Raw genomic sequence first — 26450 nt, forward strand, 5'->3', positions numbered from 1 at the left:
TAAATATTCCAGTTCATGTATTTTAAAGAATTTTCTGAGACATTCTTACATTTAACATAGAACTCACTGAGGACCAATAAACTCATTAGTGCACTAAAAATGAAACCGTTCCCTAGACAGTCAAGTTAAGCGAATTTTCCAGGAAAATAATCACAAGCCTCAATTAGGTGAATGATTTCACTAAGACAGGAAAGTGTTCCACACTTTAACTCAGGGGGCGTTTCATCTCTTACCCCCGAAAGACCCAGTATATAGAAAAAATACAGTACAGTAATGACTCAGTGAATTCTACAAACATATCTGATTCTCTTTACATAAATATCCCATTCCTGCAATCTACCTTAAAATTAGATATTTATACATTTCAGAAGTAGAAAGGGTAACTATTTTCACTTTCAAAAAGATATAATGCAGTAAGTTCTATTGCTTTATGTATTATGTGGCATAGAGAGTCAAGAAAATCTTTCAGACAGTCATCTCTACTGCATTCAAACACAAACAAGACTTTTCTGAACAGAAAGTAAGGACTTTCACTAAAATGTTAAAATGAGATGAAGCCCTTAGAAAAAGTATTGGGCTGGACAGCAGTCTGTGGAAATAGAATGCATAATTCTGAATTTTGAGAATTAGAAAATGTGAAATGACTCTCAATCCTGTTTTTCAATTTGGGAATAAAGATTTTTTTAAAATAGTCCTATGCTTATGTTACCATTTGGTGACAGAATTCTTTGACAGATACTTTATTAACAAAGAAATATCCACAGGTTTACTATACTTCCTGGACTTCCCAGTCACAACTGGGAAATAATATTAACTTATTGAAAACACATGGATACATGGTTCAATGATAAATCATACCTTTAACATGGTGTCTTACACAGAATACAGCAATAACCTTCAGGAGGACATTTATTCAGAGACCTCGGGACACTTCAGAGATACTCTCATGAACTTGGTCCAGGTATGGCATTTCAAAATTCACACCACTTTGCACTATTTTAAAAAATAGGTATATGTCATTGCCAAGAAGCAAAATAGAAGAGAAATCTCCGGTATATTACAGTTCAGCAGTAAATTCTGTGTAGTAACATTTTCTGAAGCCATGTCAAAGTACTCAACTAGAAACTTGAGTTGAATATAAAGACAAATATGGATAATGCACCAGGTCTATTTTCAAAAACGTAAAAAACTACTCTTCTAAAAGAGATTATAAATATACATGTATGTATAATTAATTATATATTCAAAAAAGTTAAAAGATTAAAAATATTTCAGTTAAAATTTAATAATTCTAATTAGAAATAACTTATTTCTCTCTTTTTTTTGAGAGAGAGAGTCTCGTTCTCTCACTGAGGCTGGAGTGCAGTGGCGCAATCTCAGCTCACTGTAACCTCCTCCACCCGGGTTCAAGCGATTCTTCTGCCTCAGGCTCCCATGTAGCTGGGACTCCAGGTACATGCCACCACACCCAGCTAATTTTTGTATTTTTAGTAGAGATGGGTTTTCACCATGTTGGCCAGGCTGGTCTCGAACCCCTGACCTGAGGTGATCCACCCACCTCGGCCCTCCCAAAGTGTTAGGATTACAGGCATGAGCCACCGTGCCCAGCTTTAGAAATAAATTCATTTTTTAAACTGCTGCATGGGCTTAGGGCACACTAACATTTCTGAGCTTCTACAAGGTATCTAGTACTGTGTGAGGAGAAAACCCATTTTCTCATTCAATAAAGACAAAACACTATAAAACAAATATTCTCATAAGTATTTCAGAAAAGAATAGAGAATCAAAAAGTATAAAGTTCTAGCTCTCTGTTTTCTCAAGAGCTAATAAGTGAAATCCAGAATTTTGAATTCTGGAGACTCCATATGCTAGCATATGGTCTTCAGTGCAGCCTATAAAAATTCTGTGGTGTTGTATATTACCAAGATGGAGCATTACTTCAAGTTAAAAATAGATTTTATCATTTATGTTTCTGTACTGACTAAATGATATATAAGTATCTCCATTTCATAAATATTTCTTGAAAACATTCCACATATTAGCATTGTAATACAAATAATATTTTTATTATACATTAAGTTCTGGGGTACACGTGCAGAATAAGCAGGTTTGTCGCATAGGTATACACGGGTCATGGTGGTTTGCTGCATCCATCATCCTGTCATCTACATTAGATATTTCTCCTAATGCTATTCCTCTGCTAACTCCCTACCTCCCCAACATTCCCCAGTGTGTGATGTTCCCCTCCCTGTGTCCATGGGTTCTCATTGTTCAATTCCCACTTATGAGTGAGAACATGCAGTGTTTGGCTTTCTGTTCTTGTGTCAGCTTGCTGAGAATGATGGTTTCCAGCTTCATCCATGTCCCTGCAAAGGACATGAACTCATTCTTTTTTATGGCTGCATAGTACTCCATGGTGTATATGTGCCATATTTTCTTTATCCAGTCTGTCATTGATGGGCATTTGGGTTGGTTCCAAGTCTTTGCTATTATGAACAGTGCCACAATATATACTGGGTATATATTGTATATACCATTGCTGCATATATACCCAAAGGATTAGAAATCATTCTATTATAAAGACACGTGTACATCTTTATAGAATGATTTATAATCCTTTGGGTATATACCCAGTAATGGGATTGCTGAGTCAAATGGTATTTCTATTTCTAGGTCCTTGAGGAATTGCCATACTGTCTTCCACAATGGTTGAACTAATTTACACTCCCACCAACAGTGTAAAAGCATTCCTATTTCTCCACATCCTCTCTTTATTTTTAAACTGTAATTATCTTTTATTCTATACATATTCTCCAATGCGCCTGTTACCCTATTTAGCAAAGGCACTCAGGAATGCAAAGAGAAAGGGATCAGTGCTCAGCTCTTAAATTCTAAAAGAGAATCTCGAAGGCCACAGCTGAGAAAAATGTCTCGAAAGCCAGAATTTTGGTTTGGTTTTGTGGGGCGGGTGTGGGTGTGTGTGGGGGGGTGGGTATTTGAAATGAAACAAGAGTTTTGAAATCCCCAAACCTTTCCTTTGTACATCAAAGGCATAGTACTTAGCAAAGAATTAGTAGTTACCAAAGAATTTTCACTAAAACCCCAAAGTCAATAGAATTTTGTACATGGGAACATGAAATTAGAAAAGACTTCAATGCCTTTAAAGGAATACATGAAAGGAACAAAGGTGGAAGAGTAGGACCTAGGAAAGAGAAAGATCTATAGTCCAGGTGGAGGGGACTAGAGTGAGAATCCTGCCTAAGATCCTCAAGAACCCAGAGCCCCACACTCTTAGGGGAGGAGTTAGAATCACCAGATTCCAACTGGTGATTAGAATGACCTAAAAATGCAAGGTAGGTCATTGTCTATTCTTTCTTCCTTTTCTCTGAGCCACTCGAGTGCCAGTTGCCTCCATGAGTTCCTGGATTTGTTTTTACTCTAAATGTTTCTTCAGTACTTTGATAAACTCTGAGAAGCCCTTCCCTGTCCTTAATCCTGCTTGGTTTATCTGAAGAAGTGCTGTGGAGAACAGACAGTCCTCAGTCCCTGAATTTTTATGGTCTGACTTATCTACTTCATGGTACCTTTCTACTTTATGATGGTGCAAAACTGCTGCAATTTTCACATAATCGCTCATATTCCATAAATTATGTGAGATGTTTAACACACTCTATTGTAAAATAGGCTTTGTGTTAGGTAATTTTCTCCAACTGTAGGCTACTGAAATTGTTCTGAGCACATTTAAGGTAGGCTGCACTAAGTAAGCTATGATGTTCAATAGATTAGGTGTATTAAATGCATTTTTGACTTGGAATATTTTAATTTACAATGGATTTATCAGGACGTAATCCTGTTATAAGACAAGAAGCCTTTTTATATTCTTGAAGGTGGTACCACTTTCACAGCAGCTCAACTTTGGCAAATTTAGAGGCCTCACAGTTTGTTAACAACATACGTTATCAATGTTTCCTGAATCTGGGTTTGTATTGTCTTTGAAAATGAGAATCTCTTAAAAACTTAGAAGAGTGGTGATCTACTTGCTGTTGGTTAGGTCCCTTTACCACTTCACTATGTGCAAAGTTCTTTTCTAGCTATGTTTCTCCAGTATGACTTCCTTTGCATCCTTGCTCCCTCGCTCTCTCATTTGTGCCTTTTTTATTTTCATAACTCAAAAACATTTCCTTGAAGCCTCTCTCAGAAAGTAAGGCTGTCTGAGTATTCCTAGAGGGCTGAGTCATAAAAGGCCCTTACTTTTCAAAGCCTCAAGTCTCAGCTTACATTGCTTGACATCAGTAATTGGTTTCTATTTCTAATTCTGCAAGACACCAAATTTCTAAACTTTCTTCTCTCTTTTATGTCTGCTTGCAAATTAGCCAGTTATTTACTGAGCTCATCTCTTTCTTTTAATGCACGACTAAAAGCATAAAGTAAATGCCATTTCTCAAGCTCATAGGAAGATCAGAACAGGTACTACCAATTGGAGTACAGCTCCCTTCCAAGAAGTGATCCAGAGACTTAGTCTCCTTCCACCCTTACAACTAGCTTTTCAGTTTATCATGTCTGTCTTCAACCTATAGAAGCAGAAAGAGAAAAGAGTTTTCTTCACAGAAGTGTTTATGAGCTTTGCTGGAATGTATATCCATTTCTGCTCAAGTGTCATTGACTAAACCTCAGTCAAATAGGCCTACTTAATATCAAAGGTGGTGAAGTTATTTGTCTTCAAGGATGTTGAAACAAGTCTTACAATCTATAATCAGTGCATTTCAAAGCTTTGAAAAAGAATTGAACATTGCAACCAAGAAACACAAATGGGTAACAGAAGATAGTAAAGACAAAGACATATTTGTCAATAAATAGAAAACTTATGATGACGACTATATCAGGCTGAAATAGAATTTCTAAAAGGGAAGGATATATAAACAAAAAAAAAAAAACACACAAAATGTCCTGCCTTCCTTCTTAAATATACTCTAAAAAGGAAACTGTCTTTGGATTTGTATCCATGCTTTATGTTTTGAACATATCTTTACTGTGCCACCATTTCCAATAATGTTGTTCCTACTTTTAATCTCACTTTGAGAGTGATGATGTTTATTATATTATCAAAGAAGAAATAAAAGATTGTGTAAAAAGCAAAGAAAAATGCAATTTTAATCTGAATACATCAGATTAAAATATTTTAGTATATAAAATATATAGAAATATATGTTACATATATATCGTATTTCTGTATAATTAATCCTACTATTAATAACTAGTTTCTAGGTGATAAATAAAAGGCCAAAGATGAGGCTGTATTTAAACTTTTTATTCCTTCTGTTTTGTTTTTGCCATTAAGTATGTTTTAAAATATGGAGTTAAACATTTATCTATATAACAGTTTATTTTCTGTTAGAGTTTGCATTTGTGCCCCCAAACCTCATGTTGAAATGTGATGCCCAATGCTGAAGGTGAGGCCTAATGAGAGGTGTTTGAATCATGAGGATGGAGTTCTCTTGAATAGCTTGATACTGATTCTCACTATAACGAGTGAGTTCTCACCCTATTGGTTCCCAGGAGAGCTGTTTGTTAATAAGAGCCTGGCATTTTCCACGTCTTGCTCTTGCTTTTTTGATCTCCCCACGTGATCTCTTCACATGCCAGTTTCCCTTCACCTTCCATTATGAGTGGAAACATTAGCATTAGCTATCAGCATTAGCAGAGGGAGCCATGGAGCTCTCAGCATTAGCAGATGCTGCAGCCATGCTTCTGGTACAATCTGCAGAGCTGTGACCCAAATAAACTTACATTCTTTATAAATTGCCCAACCTCAGAAATTCCTTTCTAGCAACACAAGTGGTCTAAGACAGAAAATTGTTCCAATACAGAACAAAAGCAGATTTCAAAAATGCTAGTATGGAATGAAGTTAATCATTTCCCATCAGACCTCTCAAAGAATCTATTCTCCAAAGCCGCCTTCTACTCTATAAGAACTGCTCTCCTCCAAATGTTTTATATGCATTTCCATTATAATCTTACTATGTGATATTGAATCTGTTTGCATATCCATCTTTCCCATTAGACTGAGTTCTCTAAGCATAAAATCTAGTTTTATTCCAATTTGTAACCTTATAACTAAGCTCTTCACATGATACATGGTAAGCAATTCATATTTTTTAAATAAATGGCAAAAAGACTAAAATTCAATACTGGATAAAGAAAAAGAAGAATACTTTATATATGATGCTTCTTTACAGGATCTTGGGAAATGATCATCACTTGCAAACGTGAGAGGAGGAAGGAAGGGTGGTTCGGGATGGGTGAATAGGTGCTGCCTGAGAATCAAGCTGGCTCAAAGGACTCCTGTTGAATAGGGAACATTTTTCTGATTAGAGAGCTGGTGGAGATGCTAGACAGAAGAGTTTATGTAGGCAGGAAAGAGCCAGGGGGAAATTTTTAAGCAGAATGTGAGATGATCAGGAAATTTTTGAGAACTGCACATGGCATGATAATTTACCACTCACTACAAGTGAGTACCTCACTTGTGACTTAAATTAAGAGAACTTGATTTGCGCAAAGACCTGGAACCAACCCAAATGCCCTTCGACGATAGACTGGATAGGGAAAATGTGGCACATATACACCATGGAATATTATGCAGCCATCAAAAACGATGAGTTTGGGTCCTTTGTAGGGACATGGATGAACCTGGAAACCATCATTCTCAGCAAACTGACAGAAGAGCAGAAGATCAAACACCGCATGTTCTCACTCATAGGAGGGTGTTGAACAATGAGAACACATGGACACAGGGAGGGGAGCACTACACACTGGGGTCAGTTGGGGGGAAATAGGGGAGGGACGGTGGGGGGTGGGAAGCTGGGGAGAGATAGCAAGGGGAGAAATGCCAGATGTAGGTGATGGGGAGGAAGGCAGCAAATCACACTGCCACGTGTGTTCCTATGCAACAATTTTGCATGTTCTTCACATGTACCCCAAAACCTAAAATGCAATAAAATAAATAAATGGGAAAAAAAAAAAGAGAACTTGATTTGCTTGAGATAAAAACCAGTTTTCCTTCTTAGCTTTTCTTTAATTTCTATAATCCTATTCTCTTTGAGTTTGTATTGATCAAATCAATCAGATATACCCTGATTGATATATACACATATACATATCTGTATATTTATGTACTATTAATACGCTATATATATGTGTATATACTGTACTATGTACTAGTAACACAGTATATGTGTACTAATAATCATGTACATATATACATATATACTGTATTATTAGTATATGCTGAAATAATATAAGAAACTATGAGAAAATTCACCAGAAGGAGAGGAACATATATTCAGGCAGGAAAAGGCTATTGAGAAGAATTGTATCTTATTGCTCAGATTCTCTTAATAGCCACATTTTAGCAGTGAGCACTGTTAGATTGAATTCTAGCTCCTATCACAGAATGAAGAGAAACAAGGAAACATTCAAGTCAGAATAGAAGTGCAGAAAATTCTCCTATCACAGAATGAAGAGAAACAAGGAAACATTCAAGTCAGAATAGAAGTGCAGAAAATTCCCCAATCATTCAGGGAAATAAACCATACCATTTGCTGATTTCCCACAAAATTGCAGGTTTTTAAATGTTTAAACGGATTTCTAACTTTTCATTTTAGAAACATGCAAAAAAGGTAACTTCTTTACGTTTCTGACGCTAAAGTGTTGTATCATTTCCTGCAAAAAAAGCTAAAGTTAATAATTGTTTCTACCCTGTCTAGAAGCAGTCTATATACAGAAAATAGTTAAAGAAAGAAAATGGTTCTTAATGATAAATTAATCCTCTAAAACATCAGTGACAGTGTGCAAGTTTAAATTAATGTTTATTTTCCCTATTTTTTCTTATTATTTATTTTACTATTTTCCTCATTTGGAGTAGCTTAACATGTTCAAACCCAGGAGATATAATTTCCTTTAATGTGTGTTCATTGTAATTAAAAACTTTATAACATGTAAATTATATTTGAAATATAACTTGAATATACCTCTAATTAAAGAATGATTATATATATATATATATATATATATATATATATTCATGAAAATATATATATGTGTGTGTGTGTGTGCCAGCAGACTGGAATACAAATTAATATGCCGTTAATTGACAAGCAATAAAAATTTTAATCCTTTTTTATCTTTTTATCGTGTGTGTGTGTGTGTGTGTGCATACATGTATGCACCCAAATTATTGTCAATTTTGAATTAGGAATAAAGTAATCCTCTCCAAAAAACTGCTGAGGAAGCTAAATATGATCTGTCCCACATTGAAGAAAGACTGGTCATCTGGACTGATTGGACTCCTTCAAATTGTTCAGTTGGAAAATGTGGCATATTATCAAGTAAATTCATTGCCCTTTCAACGAAAATATTTACTTTTGCATCAAATTTTTATAAGCAATATGAAGAATTTGCTTTGTTGTGCTTGGTTTTGGTTTGGTTTAGTTTAATTTGGATTTCTGTGGTTTGGCTGCAAAGTTCATGAAACTCTCCCTGTCACTACCTTCAGTTAATCATTCGATGCTGAGGATTTTTATCTGTAGGATTATACATGTCAGTGGAGAAAAAATACTTTGATTTTTCATAGTACAGACTGAAGCTTCTGGTAAAATATAGGTATAAGCTCATTTTAATTTGTAACAGAAATTGAAGTCATTTGTAGAAAAATACATTTTCAACAATAATTACTATTTTAAAATAATCTCACTTGACAATACGGCAATTGAATGTTTTCTTTTACATTTTATAAGATGAATTTTAATTTAAAAGTTTTCTCAATTTAAAAGGCTCATTATTTTTTAATTTTAGCATAATGTTGCTGCATAATATGAATTAAAGCAACAGTTTCCACTCAGAGACTCTTCTTGGCACAGTTCCATTATAAGTCATTATAAATCCTAATATCAAACAAGTTTTTATTGCTTTCATGTCTACCTACAAATGTATTTTAATTCATTTAAGAAAAATGTAAACTGTTCAGTAAGAAGAAAATTATTTTCCTAAGGACTCCATTTAATTCCATTAGGACTATATCACAGCCAAATCCTGCTTCTGTTTCCTCCTTTTCAGAGGTGTTGATCTCAAGAGCATTCCATAATTAACAGGCTCTATGCTAATCTCCATCTGAAAGTCAGCTTCCCAGGAAACCCGACTGGCAATATCCCCTCTGCACAGAGATGAGGAGACTTAAGCTTAGAGAGGTTAAGTGGTGTGTCTGACATTACAGGTCTCCTTCACGAAAGGGCTGACGTGAAATCAGGCCTAGATGCCCTATATCTCTGCTGTTCAATTGTATTGCTCCTGCCTCCAACCCCATCTGGTTCCACTCTAATTCTACTTCTGTTTGGTAAAATGTCATTGATCAAAACTCAAACCCTCTTAGAATTTCCTCACCTCTTTAAAGGTTGAGCTATAAACCACCTAAAATAACTGACATCTAAGAATTAGGATCACAGGCTATTTTTATAAAGCATCTTGTATTTCAGGGGGAAACACAAGTTCTGAAAATGAAACATGAGGGAAAATAAATCACAAGGGAAAACTAATCAATGAGTGATGCCTTTTTGGATGTAACAGGGCAATCAATTTTATTCTCAATTGTAGTTATTTTTTTCCTGAAATTAAAAACAATGCTTTATTAATGATAGTATGTGCACATGAGTACCAAAATTTGTATATATAATAATATTTTGTGTGTAGATATACATATGTTTTTAAATAACACACAATATTTTATCACTGGTTTTTACCTAATTTGGATTATGAATGTACAGGATGAAGTATTACTTTTTTTGAAAGATGACATCAACTTGAATTTTTGATTTGATTTTTCTTCTTATATATTTCATTAAAATTTTCAAAAACCGTAGCACCTATAAGTTTCTATGAATTACACGTATGAATAGCTCAGGTCTTTATTACTTCCACACACAACTTTATTTCCTAGACTTTGTCTTCACAGAAAAAGCCAATCCTGTATACTACAGACAGGACAGGATAGCCATTTTATTGCTTGTGTTTTAAGTTTAGAGTTTCAGGCTTTTGGTTCCTGATACATATAAAGCTCGTCTCTAAACCATGATCCAGGACCCAAGACTCTTTTCAGTTTGTGGCTCCACCAAAAGTGTTACATCTTAAGTTTGATTTCTAGAATTGGAACATTAAATTGTATGTGTGAGTATTTAATCTCGGAACAGCTTTATTTTTAGATGGAGTCAGACTCTGTCGCCCAGGCTGGAATGTAATGATGTGATCTCAGCTCACTGCAACCTCCACCTCCCAGGTTCAAGAGATTCTCCTCCCTCAGCCTCCCGAGTAGCTGGGATTACAGGCACATGCCACCACACCTGGCTAATTTTTTTATTTTTAGTAGAGATGGGGTTTCACCATGTTGGCCAGGCTGGTCTCGAACTTCTGACCTCAGGCGATCCACCCACCTTGGCCTCCCAAAGTGCTGGGATTACAGGCATGAGCCACTGCACCTGGCCAGAACAGGTTTTAAGTATAGTAAAATTTTCCTTTCAACATACAATACCAAAAAGTGTAGGTGAATCAAGACTTACATTTTATAAGAAGCCAAGGAAAATTAATAAAGTTTACTTTAACATTACTTATAAGGTTTCACAGTACATTTTCCTTAAAATGTAAAATATACAAGAATACAATAATACATATTTCACAAAGATTATTTAACTCATAATAGAAAATAGAGGTAACAACCTATTAAAGACTTAATATCATCTACTTTAATAATAGTCTCTTGAAAATCAGAAGTTTCATGACCATTTATACTGTTAGTAAAATGTATGACTTCTCTTCGATTTTTAAATAGTTTGAAGATTTTCTATTGGCTTCTCATTTCTACATTAATGGCTCCTCAGTTTCAAAACCACTGACTTAGGATTTAGATCACTAAATTCAGAAAATTGGAAAAGATGCAAAGTGAATAATGGGGTTTTAAAAGTCCATCACTTCTCTTGATTATCATCTGTGGTGCACACCTCTTCAGAAAGAATCTGTCTAGATGTTTTACAAAAAAAAATGGAATTTCTTCCTAGAGGGAGGTGAAATTTGGAGCTGGTGAGTTCCTAGTGGATAACTGTGGGACACTGCTCTGTAATCAAATCTCTCCCATCCTCTTCTCTTCCATGGTCTTGGGATCATTATTCTCTCTCTCTGTCTCTCTACTCCTCCATCTCTCTCTATGTGTGTGCACACATGTGTATAAAACAGCAATAGCTATATGTTTCCCTCTAGCTCTGTTATAATTCAGTTTTATGTCTTTGGATTTATCATTTAACCTTTATGAGATTCATGTTTTTACTCTGTGAATTAAAGGATATAAGCTCATTCTTCCTTCAATTTCTTCCCGATAGAAAAGTTCTCTAATTATTTGGTTGTTATAATCAAGTCCTTTACCTCCCTATGCACCTTCACTTTTAGAATCAAAGGAAAGATGACCTATGGTTTTCATATTTTTAACATCATTAAAATTCAGACACACCCACTTTTTTGAATTAATAGAGACTGGGGTAATTGGAGCATAAGAGCCTTAGGTTTTTATGAAATGGAAAGTGCTCAAAATCATTGTCATATTTTCCAGGAGAGATCTTTTACTTTATAATCTATAAAGTGTTTCCTGATGGGACAATTTCTAATAAGGAAACTACTGAGCTGTAACACATTCTTCTTGAAAACTAATGCCAATTATTAAACTGGCTCACAATGCTTCCTGCATGCTTCTATTACACAGATATATGAAAGAACTAATTATCTGTCAAATAATGAAAAATTAGTCACTTAGAGATTAATTAATCAAATCTGCAAATCACACTGGAGATGATAAATGTTTTCAGGGAGAGAAAGAATGGAATTGGATACTTACTGCTTATCTTGGCTTTCAGGATTCTCCTATTACACTTTCTTGAACTCATTCAATGAGGCTTCTGGGAGTGCTATTGCCATCAGCTTTCAATATTCATCTGTAATCAATTTGCCTCCAAATACTTTCACCCATATCTTGTTTCTTTTAATTTTCTACCTTTTCCATTTTTATCATGCCCTTAAACTAAATTCTGTATTCATGTATGCCATTTTCTGGTATTGACATCAATTAAACATACCATGTGGCTATCTTAGGCCCTTTACATGAGAAAGCCAGCTTGACTCTGCCTTTGCCAAAGCCAAATCTTACTTATTCACATTTTTTAAGTCCACCAGTCTGCTTAAAGAGCTCTTGGCAATTAACTGCATAGGAAAATAAACAGACGGGCACCATTTCAAGTTAAATGTCCAAAACAAATTATCTTCCCAAATAATATTTCAGATACATAAAATTGCAGACAATTCTTAAATATTTCTCACAAACTTTGCAAGGCCAGGAGCTGACTTAGCTATAAAGGTTGAAGATCACTAAGAAAATATCAATAATCCAGAAAATCTTTCCACATCCACTAAAGGATCTTTGAAGTCTGCTATGTAAGTTATTTCTTTACTTTTCCAATTAGCATTTATTGAATGCCTATCATGTGCCAAGTATGATTTTATATAATTGGGAATTATTGGTGAAAAGAAGAGACAAAGATCCCCGCCCCTAAGATGTTTACATTCTAGCAAATGAATATGAACAGTTAAACATCAATTTAATAAATAGGTGTGTTATGTATAATATTAGAAGGTTGATGAAAGATGTGGCAGAACAGAGTGACAGGAAAAGGTATTGTAGGGCTGGGCATTATGGGTAGGTTGCCATATTATACAGGTTGGTCAGGGTAGATCTCATTGAAAAGATGAGCTTTGAATGAAGATGTGAATAAAAGAATGAGTTTAAATTGATGTGATAGGATGTTCCAAGAAAAGCGTATAGCTAGAGAAAAAGTGTAAAGTAAAAAAAAAAAAAAAAAACAAAAAAAAACAAGCTAATGTGCTTGAGGGATAGCAAGGCTAGTTAGTGGCCTCTGAGCAAGCAAAGGAAATGTACGATAATATATTAATTCAAAGAAGTAGCATGCAGTGGCTCAGGCCTGTAATCCCAGCACTTTGGGAAGCCAAGGTAGGCAGATCACAAGATCAGGAGTTTGAGACCAGCCTGACCAACATGGTGAAACCTCTTCTCTACAGAAAATTCAAAAATTAGCCAGGCATGATGATGCATGCCTGTAATCCCAGATACTTAGGAGGCTAAAGCAGGGGAATCACTTGATCCTGGTAGGTGGAGGTTGCAATGGGCCAAGATCATGCCACAGCACTCCAGCTTGGGTCACAGAGTGAGACCTCTGTCTCAAAAAAAAAAAAAAAATAGCACGTGGTAAGATTATGTCAAATCCTGCAGCCACTGTAAGAACTTTGGTTTTTATTTTGAGTGAGATGGACAGGAGGTAAGTCATTACTGGGTTGTTAGTGAAGGAATGCGATCTTACGCTTTAAAATACTCATAATAGCTGCTATATTGAGAAAAGACTATAGGGAGACAACGGTAGAAACAGAAGCCTGTAAGGAACCTGCTTCAGCAGTAAAGCAAGCTATGATATTAACTTGGACCCACAGGAGAGCATTGGCAGTGGTGATATGTGTCCAATTTCTGGATGTATTTTAGATAGAGGCAGGAGACAGACAAATCTTTAGGCAAATAGGGGTGGTGAAACCTGACCTTCAAACCAAAGACAGTTTAAAGCAGGAAACCCATCTACAAGTCTTAGAAAAATCCACAGACCAGATTGAGAACCCCTCTTCCAATTCGAGTTGCTTTCCTCTGGTTGATCCCCACCCTCCACCTATTTTACATTTAACTATCCTTCCTGAACTGGTTTTTCACATCATTGTGCCCATCTTTGTGTGGTGGCTTTTGCATGCTAACAAACCAATCAGCACATATGCCCCCATTCTGAGCCCATAAAATCCCTGGACTCAGCCAGACCAGGGGACTGCCCACCTTTAGATGGTTGGGGGGAAAGGACTACCTGACTTTGGGTAAGGGGGTTGTTCAATCTGGGTCATTCTCTGCTGAGAACTGCCTCTTCACTCAATAAAACTCTTTGCCTTGCTCACCCACTGGCTGTCAGTGTAACCTCATTCTTCTTGGATGTGGGACAAGAACTTGGGACCTGCCAAACGGCGAGTGTGAATAGAGCTGTAGGCCCATAGCGCTCCCTTCCCACTCACCAAGCAATGAGAGAGGGAGCTGCTTGGTTCCACATGCCCCCTTTAGTCAGGCTGCAGATGGTGGAAGTAAAAGAGCTATTAACACACTCCCATCCACCTGGTATCTCCGAGATTTTAGGCACCACCATGTCCCCTTTGTCTGGACAGTGGAGCCACTTGTGACATGCCTGGTCCAGCTGCAAGCCCCACATGGAGCATGTACCTGTGCCAGCACTTGGAGCCACCAGCTGGACTACATGCTCACTAATTCACACACCCCCTCACTCTGCAGGCTGAGCACACAGTCACAGTGGCCACAGGATCCAGGCCAGGTTGCAAGCCAAACAGCCCCACAGGCTGAATGGGCAAGGTACCTCCTGCCACAAGCTTGGGGCGAGCAAGTCCCAGGCAGGAGCATTGCCAGCCATGGATATATCCAAGTGGACAAACATACAGAAAAAATCCTGTGTTATTTTGAAGTCAGTGTCTTTATTGTTTCCCGAGGAATTGGATGTGGGATATGAAAAGGCAAAAGAAAAAGGAATCAGATGTGATTCTATTTCTTAGTCTGAGCAACAGAAAGGATGAAGTACAGTGTGGAAGACTGGGAATGCAGAAAGGTTTTGAGGTGGAGGGAGTCGAGGCACTGGATTTTCAACCTGCTAAACCTGATATGTGTATTAGAAAATCAAGTGGAGATACTGAATTGGCAATTGGAATATACATATCTGAAGTTCAGATGACAGATCTTTGCTAGAGATCAAATAAATAAATGGGTAAGATAAATGGGTATCATTACAATATAGATGGAATTTAAAGCCACGTGAGTAGATGGCACCACCAAGAGAAGAAATGGAAACACAGACAAAAACATGACCAAAGATTGACTACTTGGAGCTTCCAAAATTAAGAGATTGGAAAGAAGAGAAACCAGCTCATAAGACTGAGGCATAACCAATAAAATAAAATAGGTTATAGGATTCTGGAAACCAAGTACAGCTAATGCTGGACTTACGACCACGATTGGTTCCGACAGACCAGTCATAACACGATTTGGTCTTAAGTTGAGTAAGCTATATGCACGAGGAGATAGTAGTGCTGCCGAAAGCTGGTCCGCACTGTTGTACGCCCAGCTGGGCAATGTTTGTGCTGCCAGACGCGGAGCAGTCATGGCTAGCGATTGTGGTCGTAAAGTCGAATGGTCTTAAGTTGCATAGGTCGTAAGTCGATCAATACCTGTAATAAAGTATAGCAAGAAGAGAGTGTCAATTATACCAAATCCTAATGGTAGATCAAATAAGATGATGACTAAGAATTACTATAAATGTATGCTATTAAATAGATGGCATATAGCCCCAGAAGATATAGCATATTAATTGCTTTTAATTATTTGTTGCTTGGTATAAGTTAAAATCATAAGAGAGAATTTGAAAGGGAGCCAGCACATACTGTGTAAAAATAATAAGTTGCTTAAGCTAAGGGAAGAGTATGGAAACCAGATTTCAGAGTCAGAAATGCCACTGAAATTTCATAAATATTCTTCTCTAACAATCAGATCTTGGGCAATTGGGCAATTCACTTAATACCTCTAACTTTTATCTCCAGAATGAGAGATGGAGCTCCTAAGGTACCTGCACCTTAACATTTTCATGATTTGAAAATAACACCCATAGTCCTAACACTCAAATTGTTCCCTCCTTTAATTTAATACACAGATTTTAAAATAAGACTTGCATTCTTAGTCTCTTGGTATTTTAGGCAAAGGAAATTGAAGCAGAAGAAATATGACTGACAAACTCATGCCTATTTTTAATCAGTTTTTCACCTGTAGGCAACATACAGTGTTTTAGTTATGATTAAACATTAAATGTTCCAGGGCTACAAATTTACTCACAAATGGTATCTTACTTCTTTGTGAATAAATTGCACTTTCTCATATGCCTCTAGCTTTTTGTTATCCAGAAAAAAAGCCCTAATATTTAATCTAAAATGGCAAATTTAAACTATGTAATACTTTCAATACTGAATGTGGGTACATGTTCAGTCTCATTCATACCTTTATTGAGTTAAGTAATTGACTCACAGATTTCTGGCCATACTCCTCCTTTCTCTCCAAGAAGGCAATTGGTAGAGAGAGATGTGTGTGGTTATGAAATATCTTGGCAACAGGAAGGTCACTGTGTCCTTAGATCAAGATATTGTCTGCGTCTTTGCCAGTTTATGGAATGGCTATTCTTGGCAATTCTGGACATTGAACATATGAGGTGTCAATGAGCAGCATATGGGCATTTATCAGTGTTAGCTGCCAAAGTAAGCCACCAATTTAATTTATGATCTTTTCTCTGTCTCACTTTGGTCAGAGCCAAACTGACCAGTTGGGTCCGAATAACCTTTCATGATGATTTAGCCTCACCTTTACTCTCATGGGAGCTGAAGACTCCCCTTAAGGCCTAGCTGTGACTCTCACACAGTTCAAGTCAATGTGGTCTATCCTGTAGCTAGCCCTTGGCTGCTGGAATACTGTTCCTGCCACAGTCACAAACAACTCAGCCTGGCAAGCTTCCCCACAGGTTCTCAGCTAGATTGCAAGTTCCTCCATTGGGAACAGGTAAGAAATTTGGGATTCCATCATGCTATTTAGGGATTGAGGTTAATTCAAGGAAGTTTTGTTCAAGACCTCCCTGAGCCCAATCTTGCTGTCTCCCTGGGTTCACTGCACTGTGGCTATTTTCAGTGTTCTAAAAAATGATAGAGCTAGGTACAGTGGCTCATGCCTGTAACCCCAACATTTTGAGAGGTTGATAATGAAGAATCACTTGAGGCCAGGAGGTCAAGACCAGCCTGGTCAACATGGTGAGATCCCCTTTCTGAGAAAAAAAATATTAGCCAAACATAGTGGCACATACCTGTAGTCCCAGCTACTCAGGAAGCTGAGGCAGGAGGATTGCTTGAGTCCAGGAGATTGAGGTTACAGTGAACTATGATCATACCACTGCATTCTAACCTGTGCAACAGAGCAAGGCCCTGTCTCAAAAAAAATGGTAGAAGCAGAAGCTGCTGTATTTTCAGTGTTCTTTTAACGTAGTTCGAGCTGGGAGAAACCTCCCCTCTATATATTGACCCATAATGAACAATGAAATGGACTGATCACATGTGTCCCCACCTCCTTCTCCCCACTGGCCCTCATAACCCTCAGGAACCGATGGACCCTGCACTGGTTAGCACCTTTCTCTCCTGTTTCAAATGATCAACTGCACCATGTCTGTTCTTTAAATGATCATGGAGTGAGAGTTAAAGGACTTACAAAATATTCTTACTGCACAAAGTCTAGGTTTCATTACTATTTTATTGGTGTATAAATCCTATTGGGCAAGTCAGAGATGGACTTTCTCTGCATTTTTGCTCTGACAGTGTTCACACCCATTTCTACCACCCGTTGCCATGGTCAGGCGGTGGATGCTCAGTTTGATAAGGGAGAAGATACTCCACAGAGACTTGGAAAACTGAAAAATCCCTCAATGTCTTTCAAAGATTACCAGTATTGCAAAGAAACAGTAAATCAAAATAATGTATATTTTAAAATAAAACCTCATATACTATCTTCTAAAATTTGAGAATTCAGGAAATGAAAACTTACTCCAGATAATAATAGAACTTCCTTAGGAACAATCAGAGTGTTTGGTGGTTGAAGGACTTTGGTCCCACTAATCCTGTATGAGTTGCTGACTAAGAACATTTACATGGAAAACCTGTGCTTCCTTTCCAGGGGACCAGAGAGGAAGGATATGCAGACCCTGCTATGGCTGCTCAGGATGCAATGGTAACTAGAACCAGTTCTCACACTGACTGCAAAAAACCTTGGTTAAAATGGGTGGGATTGGTTCTGACACTCCTCTGGTGGCTAATGTTTCAGGTCCTGTGGGAAGCGTGTCAGCAGAAGACGGGGGAGCATAAAACCATGCTGCAAATGATCCTGTGCAACAAGAGCTACCAGCAGCTGTGGCTGGGTAATTATTCACTGGGTTTCTTTCCAGCTACTCAACCTATTGTATAACAAAAAGAAGGTGGTTCACTTGAAACAAATGTGAAATATTACAAGGAAATAGAGGAAAGTCAGTTATCTCAAAGGTACTTATTTTGAATTTTTTAATAAGATATGCCCTATTTAATGACATTACTAAGGAATAAACATTTCCTTATTGTGTTTTCCAATAATTGAGTGATGTAACTTTCAAATACTGAGCATTTAAAAAATTATCTCTGTATTTGATGGAGTACTATTTCAAATATATTAGCTATTTCCTATTAGGTATATTATATGTTGTCTTGCAAAGTATGTAGTAAATATGGTTTAACCTGTCAATACTGCATCAAGGCCATTATTACTGATGTCATCATTTCTGCAATATTGAGAGAACCTTATTGGTCTTAGAGGGTGCACTCATGTTAGTTTGCACTTTGTTTGACATTCCCTAAACTACTATATCATTCTTTTTCCCTCATTTAAAAAAATTTTTTGTTTTTTCTATATAAAACACACGAATGCTGACAATTTTCAACAGATGTGCTACTCTAACCCAATCCCATATCTAGACCCTACAAGTCATTAAGAGGCATTACCTTTCGTAATGGTAATTATAACAATAATAAGAAGACATCTCCTTGCTTCTGATTTTCTGTAAGAATATTTGAAATCTAAAGTTGCCTAGAATACAGTCAGATAACTAAGTTATTGAAATAAGGAATCTTACTTTAATACAATTCTAAATTAGTAAACCTTAGTCTACAACCATAAAGTTGATTTCATATTTCTCAGAATATTCTTTATTGATATCACAACCACCATTTTAATCATCACAGAGAGGACTTTTACACTTAATTCTCATATTTAAGCTCAAGTAGGAAGTTTGCTGTTGACATGTCTATTATGTATGTCTTAAATAACTGGTTTGTAAATAATGGCTAGTGTGCTTCTTCTCCATGTAAATCAGCAGTGAGTTAGTGGGTCCCACTGGAGGTGGCATTTGTCCCCCAGGAGAAGAGAATAATGGCAGGCCTTTGAAGTTGAAGATTTATGCTGCTTCTACTAAGAGTGTTTGTATTTGTTTCCATTGTATTTACACTAAACATAATTGATTGCAGCAGTGTTTTAAATTATTTTATGGAAAATATAAACTTTCACTATGTGTAACAATGTAATTAATGTTTGTATTATAAATTTATAATATATAAAAATCTCCTTTGAATTACATCAATTTGTTGAAGTTTTCCAGGAATTTCAAAATATTTCTGGGCAAGACATGGTAGATGCCATTAATGAATGCTATGATGGATACTTTCAGGAGCTGCTAGTTGCAATTGGTAAGTAATAAATTATTGGAAGCACAGCAGACATTTGCTTTTGCAATAAATGCTGAGTGGCTCTGATTGAACTAGAGGTGCATGAATAAGCTCCTGATGGAGTCATTTTCCCTTAAATTTTATTATTTAAAAGAATGTAAACTCCACAGGGGAAGAGTACATCAGCTACCAATAAAATGCACCACCTGGCAACCTGGTGACTTGAACGAACTGATACCCTTCCCTGACAGCTACTTCAACTTTCATATCAGAAAACACATCATTCTCAGATATTTTCTCTTTAGAATTGGCTTCTCACACTGTTCAATCCATTTTATCTTTACTGACTTCCATTCCCTGGCTCAAGAGCAGATAAATACTTAACAGTGTGGTTTTCTTCTATTCAGAAGGAAAAGGATTTTTTAGTCACCATTACTAATAAATTTGGCTTTAGGAGTAAATCCTACTGTAAAAGAGATTTACCAAGTAGTGATTTTCCTCAGGCTATTGTGATAGTGACACACCTCCTGCTTAGAGGATAAAACAGCGCTATTTATCCAGAAAAACTGCAATAGAACTACCTTTGTGAGGTGAGAGCACACATTTCAGGGATAATCAAAGCGGATCATTGTGAAATATCCATCGCAGGCATAGTCAAGTAATCACTTAGCTACTAGTTGAATAAATGAATATTGTGATTTTCCATCCTTGAACGGCAGAGGCACACGTGGGTATGAGAGCTGAGAGAAAAAGGAATTTTTGTAACTTATCTAGTAAAGAAGTCTCAATCTAGGGTTCCATGAAAATGGTTTGATGGAACCCCTAAAAGAGGATGCAAGAAATGACTATTAATATCTGTGTGTTTCTTCTGAGAATGTCACATTTATTCCAGAAAATTCTCTACAAAATTTAATAACTACATATCACATCAAAATCCTTCATTTTATAAACAATGCCTAAGGAAATTGACTGCCTCAAATGATTAACAACAAAGTTATGACTAAAACTCATAATATTCGAATCTCAGGATAGCTTCCTTTCCACGATAGACTACTGCCACAAAGCGGTGAGCATAAGAGAGGAAGTGGCGGACATTAAAAATACTGGGAAACATTCCAACTGATTGATTCACTCAGTAGACATTTATCGAGCACCTACTGTTCTAGACACGGACTTAGGCACTGCAGCTAGAACAGTGAAACAAGAAAAACCACAAAAGTCGCTGCCTTCAAGGAACTTATGATGAATAGTGACTCAAGAGTGAGTACGAGGCTTGTGTATTAAAAATGAAAAAAAAGATGAGGATATAATCTCACAATCTAAAATAATTACTTAAACTACCAGGGAAACACTGTTAACAATGATTTTCTTCTGGCTAGAAATTATAGCCTCTCATACATTACCCATTCACGTATTTATTTGTTAACCTATTCAAATAAACACTACTGAATGTTTATGATCATCAACTGATTTCCAGGAAGGATAACTGTTGACCGGTGCTAGGCTGTTCTAATGCCTTGGCAGTTTTTATTAGATGACTTTTAAAACTAGGCTAGACCAGCTGTGGCCCATATAATTTCTCCAGGTTTAGAGACTTCAGGTTTACTCACAAAGCTATAAGTTACTAAAAATAGTATTCAAATCAATGAATGCATTATATGGGAGCTATGTCATATTGAATCCTACAATAATAATAATCTATAATAGTGGTAATAACCTAGCGCTCTTTGAAGCTCTGTTGATTTAATTTTCAGATAAAGAGTTTAACATTTCCTTCACTACGCTATACTGTATGAAGGAACTAACAGAGTTCCAACAGATAGAAATAGACCAAGTGAAAATCTGCATGACTCATTATACTGTTGTTGCTTTATATTTTTTTCCTGTGGTTTATGGTGTTATCATTACTGTAAGTGTTGAAATTATAATACAATGTAAGAATTGTAACAGGAAAAGTGTTATTGTTTCTCAAATTCTGAAGAAAATGTATGTTTTCACTCTTGATGTTTCTACTTTTCTCTCTGATTTCTCCTAGTTCTCTGTGTTCGAGATAAACCAGCCTACTTTGCATATAGATTATATAGTGCAATCCATGTAAGTAAGACTTATATGTTTTCAAAATTTCTCCAGAAATTGTGTCTGTTTTCTCAAAGGATTAATTTTACTTCCATCATTTAAATATTCATTACCATTTTGGAACTTGTATGTACAAAGAAAATACACCCAATTGAAAAAAAAGGTTTAGAAACCAAAGATAAGACATATCAGATTAAAATAATGCTATGCTTTTGTATCAAATTTAGGGAACCAAAAAGTATGGGTCTTTGGGGTTTATCTCCCAGTGTGATTTAGAATTATTTCACATCTGCAGAAACTGGTAAATTCAAATGTTTTTGTATATTTCCAGAGACCACCCACATCAGACCTATGTAAGTACAAAACATATGATATCAAGCAGAAAACGTCAAAACATTATAAACTCTCAGCAAGAAATTGCTACATTCCTGAAGTTTCAATACAAAAAATTATGTCAATGAGTATTTTAAAATATTGTGTTATTTTCAAAAGGTATTTGAAGTGATAACAAGAAAACCATAAACTCTACATCTATTTTTGTAATTAAATGGGAATGTTTTCATACTTTAGTGTGTTATTCATTCACAGAGATTTTGGAGCATTCATTTTTAAAAAAACAAACACTTAAGTGCATCACATAATGCATACCTTATCCATATGTACATGAAACATAGTTAGAAAAAGAAAGTTTCCTACAGATAATTATACACGTCATAGCCTTGAAAACGCAAATAAAAGAATTAAACACAATCCAACCACACAGTAGTTTTAATAACCAGTTTTATCCTCAGAGTAAATTTAACAGATATACTTCTTAAAAGTAGCCAGCATGCTGGGAAAATATGCTAATAGTCAGGAATATTTCATTTTATATCCTCTGCAGTGTATTTTCTCATTTACGCAAAGGAAGAACCTGTGTAATGCCAGAACACAAAAGAAAGATCAGTGCTCACAGTCTTGCTTCTCTTTTATTCTATATTCTAGGAGAAACAGTTGATTTGATTAAACATTTACTTGAAATAGTGTATTTGCAAATCCATTAGGACAATTTCAGCTATTTCTTTCTCAAAGACTCAACCACTACAACAACAGTATGAAGCTTCATTTGTGAATGAGTATGGGAAAGTAATCACTATTACCTTGATTACAATTATGCACAAATTCAAGGCTACTTATTCTAATAATAAATAAAAAGCACATCTTTGCTGTGTGTGCTATAAGGCAAAAGGAAGGTACGCGTGCTTACAAATAGTTTGTAGGTAGACAGAAGAATTGCATATTCAAGTAATGTAATTTTTAATACATGAAGACCTCAAATGTCAAATATTTGTCAAAAAGCTACTTTAATCACCCCTAAACCAAAGCTATATCCTGTGTTATTCTCCAGCGCATTCTAAGTGAATGTTCTATAATTTAAATTCGAAATATTTGGTTAGATCATTCATTTTAACCACCTCAAATTATGAGAGGTTTATTAGTGATATGTTTGCTGGCCACTAGATGTCACATTTACTCCATTTGGAAAGACATTTTGAAACTAATTTTTTAGCGTGTAGTATTTCTGGGGCTAGCATACAGACATTGATGTTGTATTTTTCTGCATTTGAATTTAAATCAGCAACTATTTGACGCACCTAGAATTCTAATTTCTACAATTTCTCAATAATGACCTGAAAATAAAGTTAAAATATTATTGATTTCTTAGATAAATCGATGTCCATCTGACAGAGTTCAGAATGTCTTCCTCTCGAAGGAAGAATTCTTACCTAGAAGGACCACAGAATCAGATTTGCCATTTCTAATGCAGCATGAGCAGGACAGTGTGAAGGCTGACAAGGCTAAAAAGGAGGAGTATCTATTGTAGAATCAGGGTGAAATGATAAGGGTCAGAGTCAAGGTTGTGGCACTGAAACAGCACAGGCATTTAGAAAATAGAAGAGAGTAAGTCACTTTCAGCATGCAGTAAGGGACAGGGAGAAGTGAAAGAAACGACTCAGGATCCAAGCCACGCCCTGTGTGGCCAGTGATGCCAGTGTTTGGGGAACTCGGAAAGAAGAGAAAATGACTACAGAAAAGGGGCGAGGCCACTTGGGACAGACTGACTTTCAAGACGCCGTCTTCTCATTTCCCCCACTTTTCTGTATCTTTTAGGACTTTGGTTTCCATAATAAAACTGTGATCAGGATTCTAATTGCCAGAAGTGAAATAGACCTGCTGACCATAAGGAAACGATACAAAGAGCGATATGGAAAATCCCTGTTTCATGATATCAAAGTAAGTTTCCTATACGTGGTTTATTTTGACCCATTTTATCCTTTTGGAAACTGAGATAAAAGCTCTCATTCAATAACTTCATAGCAGAGTCTAAAAAGTTAGCTATTCAGACAGGGGTAACTTAGTAAACTCTTTACCTCAATGACAGAATGTATTTCTCTTTGATGTGTTTTACCCAGAAGCATTCATGCAGTCATGCAAAATATTCATTCCCTATAATTGTGCTTAAAGAGCTAATGTCTGAAGTATGATCAGGCTCAGGAAAAATATATATTGCAAAAGGCTGCATTAACTGTGAAGAGGTTTCTTAAATCAGTTCAGCTCTCCTCTCATGTTGTCATAGAAGTCAGGGCAGTTGGTCAGATATCATAAACGGCTAATTCGGAGGGATTTAGTGATCCTAGCTATGTACAGCTCTGCATATCCTTAGCCCTTTAGCCCTCGAAAGGCAAAGGACCAATGAATCAGTACTAAACAAGCCAATTTTTTCCTTCTGATACTTTTATACTTCACCCTGCATTTTGATAACACCTAACAAAGAATTCTCAGAATATATATGACCATTACATAACTGAGAGCCTAGTGTAAAATAAAAATAAGTTTAAAGAATTTCAAGCCAAACACAGGGACATGAGACTATCTCTTAAATTCTATTTTGCACAGAGCTAAGAGCTGTTACCTTGTTCACATTGTTTTCTACTGAAATTTTTAATTGCAAGAAGCAGTGCTTTGTTTATTGAAAGAGTAATCTAGATGCAATCTAAGGCCCAAGAGACTACACAAGACAGAAGGCTTGGTAGGCCCCTGGAGAGCTAAAATGGTTTCCAGGAGGAAGAGTTGATGGAGCAGTTAAGAGAAATCTTATTCCTTCGTCTTTGATAAAACTCTCCTACAGCCATCTTCAAAACCCTAAACTCTTTTAGTGATAATAAGCATTTCCCATGGAGAAATGCAGGACATAATTCATTTTCCAAATGAATAAATTGGTTCTTAGGCACTTATTATAATTAATCACAACCACCTCAAAGTCTGCTAATATGAAAATGTAATTAATGCAACTTTACTATGTACATTTAAAGCACTGAATTACAATTACATGACTTGGTGCCAAAGCACCTTAATATGAAAGTTGATATTTAACAAAGAGACATTTTATAATAATATTAATTACTATCATTGATTTTGGAAAATTTAGAAATTAGAGAAAACCATTACAAAAAAATTAAAATTGCCTTAATTTTCTACAGATAACCATTAATAAAATTTTATTCTGCTATGGTCTGAATGTTTGTGTCTCCCCAAAAATGTATCTGCTGAAATTCTAATTCCAAAGTGATATTAGCAGGTGGGGATCTTTGGTAGGTGATTAAGTCATGAGGGTAAGGCCCATGAACAGGATTAGTGTCCTTATAACATAGGCCGAAGAGAACACCTTTGTCCCTTCTGCCATGTGAGCTTAGAATGAGAAGAAGTCTGTCTATAAAAAATGGGCACTCAGCAGGCACCAGATCTGCTTGATCTTGGCCTTGCCAGCCTCTAGAACTGTCAGAAATCAATTCTTATTGTTTATAAATCACCTAGTTTATGATGTTTTTGTCATAGCTACCTGAAGACACAAAGACAGATTCTTTCAGTCACTCTCTAAAAATATATAAATAATAATATGTTTTGCTATGTAAGAGCATTTTTATTGAATCATGGTATTCTGTTGTATAAGCTATAAAGTACACAAACTACCACACATTATTGTACATTGATTTTCAGTGTTTCACTATTATACATAGTATTATAACGTATGTATTTCTAGCATAAAACTGTGCTTATCAATGATTGATAGTAACTTTCTTAATATATATTTCTTGAGGTAGAATTACTGCTACATTAATAATTACAAACCTTTTTAAATCTTTTGGGACACATTAATTCTCTCTTTACATTCTACATTCACATATAATTATAATATTAATATTAGGACATGTCTTCCTAAAGTTGAGGAGAATATTTAATTCTAAGGTAAGTTATTGTTCTTATAAATACACATTCAGGTTCAAGCAACTTTATATAGACCACATACTACTGACTCTAACCAGAGTACTATTCTTCAACCACTTCCACTGGGAATAGTATTGAGGAAATGTTAAATCTTTAGATGAGAAAAGTAAGTGATTTTAGAAAGGCTAATGGTCCATGGCTCTTTCCTAGGGTAGTTCAGAGGAATTATGCTTCCTTTTTAGAACTACTGTGACATAATATTTCAAATATATTTTTTTATTTTCAGAATTTTGCTTCAGGACATTATAAGAAAGCACTGCTTGCCATCTGTGCTGGTGATGCTGAGGACTACTAAAATGAAGAGGACTTGGAGCACAATGCACTCCTCTTTCTAGACACATCTACACAGATTTTCTCATAAATTTGTACTATTCATGGCACTATAACAAAACTATACAATCATATTTTCTCTATCTTTGAAATTATTCTAAGCCAAAGAAAACTATGAATGAAAGTATATGATACTAAATTTGCCTATTATCTAATCAGCAATTAAATAAATTGTGCATGATGGAATAATAGAAAAA

General features: G+C 35.9%; 1 protein-coding gene across 1 annotated transcript in view; it reads left to right on the plus strand.

Annotated features, from left to right (window-relative positions):
- Positions 1-26450, plus strand: part of ANXA10 (annexin A10) — a 100893-nt gene extending 74443 nt beyond the window's left edge. The window contains exons 6-12 of the mRNA XM_032298610.1: positions 882-961; positions 17948-18001; positions 18095-18188; positions 19447-19542; positions 21557-21615; positions 23749-23871; positions 26150-26450. Of these exons, the coding sequence (XP_032154501.1) occupies positions 882-961; positions 17948-18001; positions 18095-18188; positions 19447-19542; positions 21557-21615; positions 23749-23871; positions 26150-26218 (575 nt within the window). The 3' untranslated portion in view covers positions 26219-26450. The remainder of the gene's footprint in view (positions 1-881; positions 962-17947; positions 18002-18094; positions 18189-19446; positions 19543-21556; positions 21616-23748; positions 23872-26149) is intronic.

The sequence above is a fragment of the Sapajus apella genome, unplaced genomic scaffold (assembly GCF_009761245.1).
Source record: "Sapajus apella isolate SASKATOON/1434 unplaced genomic scaffold, GSC_monkey_1.0 scaffold39, whole genome shotgun sequence".
NCBI classification, from domain to species: Eukaryota; Metazoa; Chordata; class Mammalia; order Primates; family Cebidae; genus Sapajus; species Sapajus apella.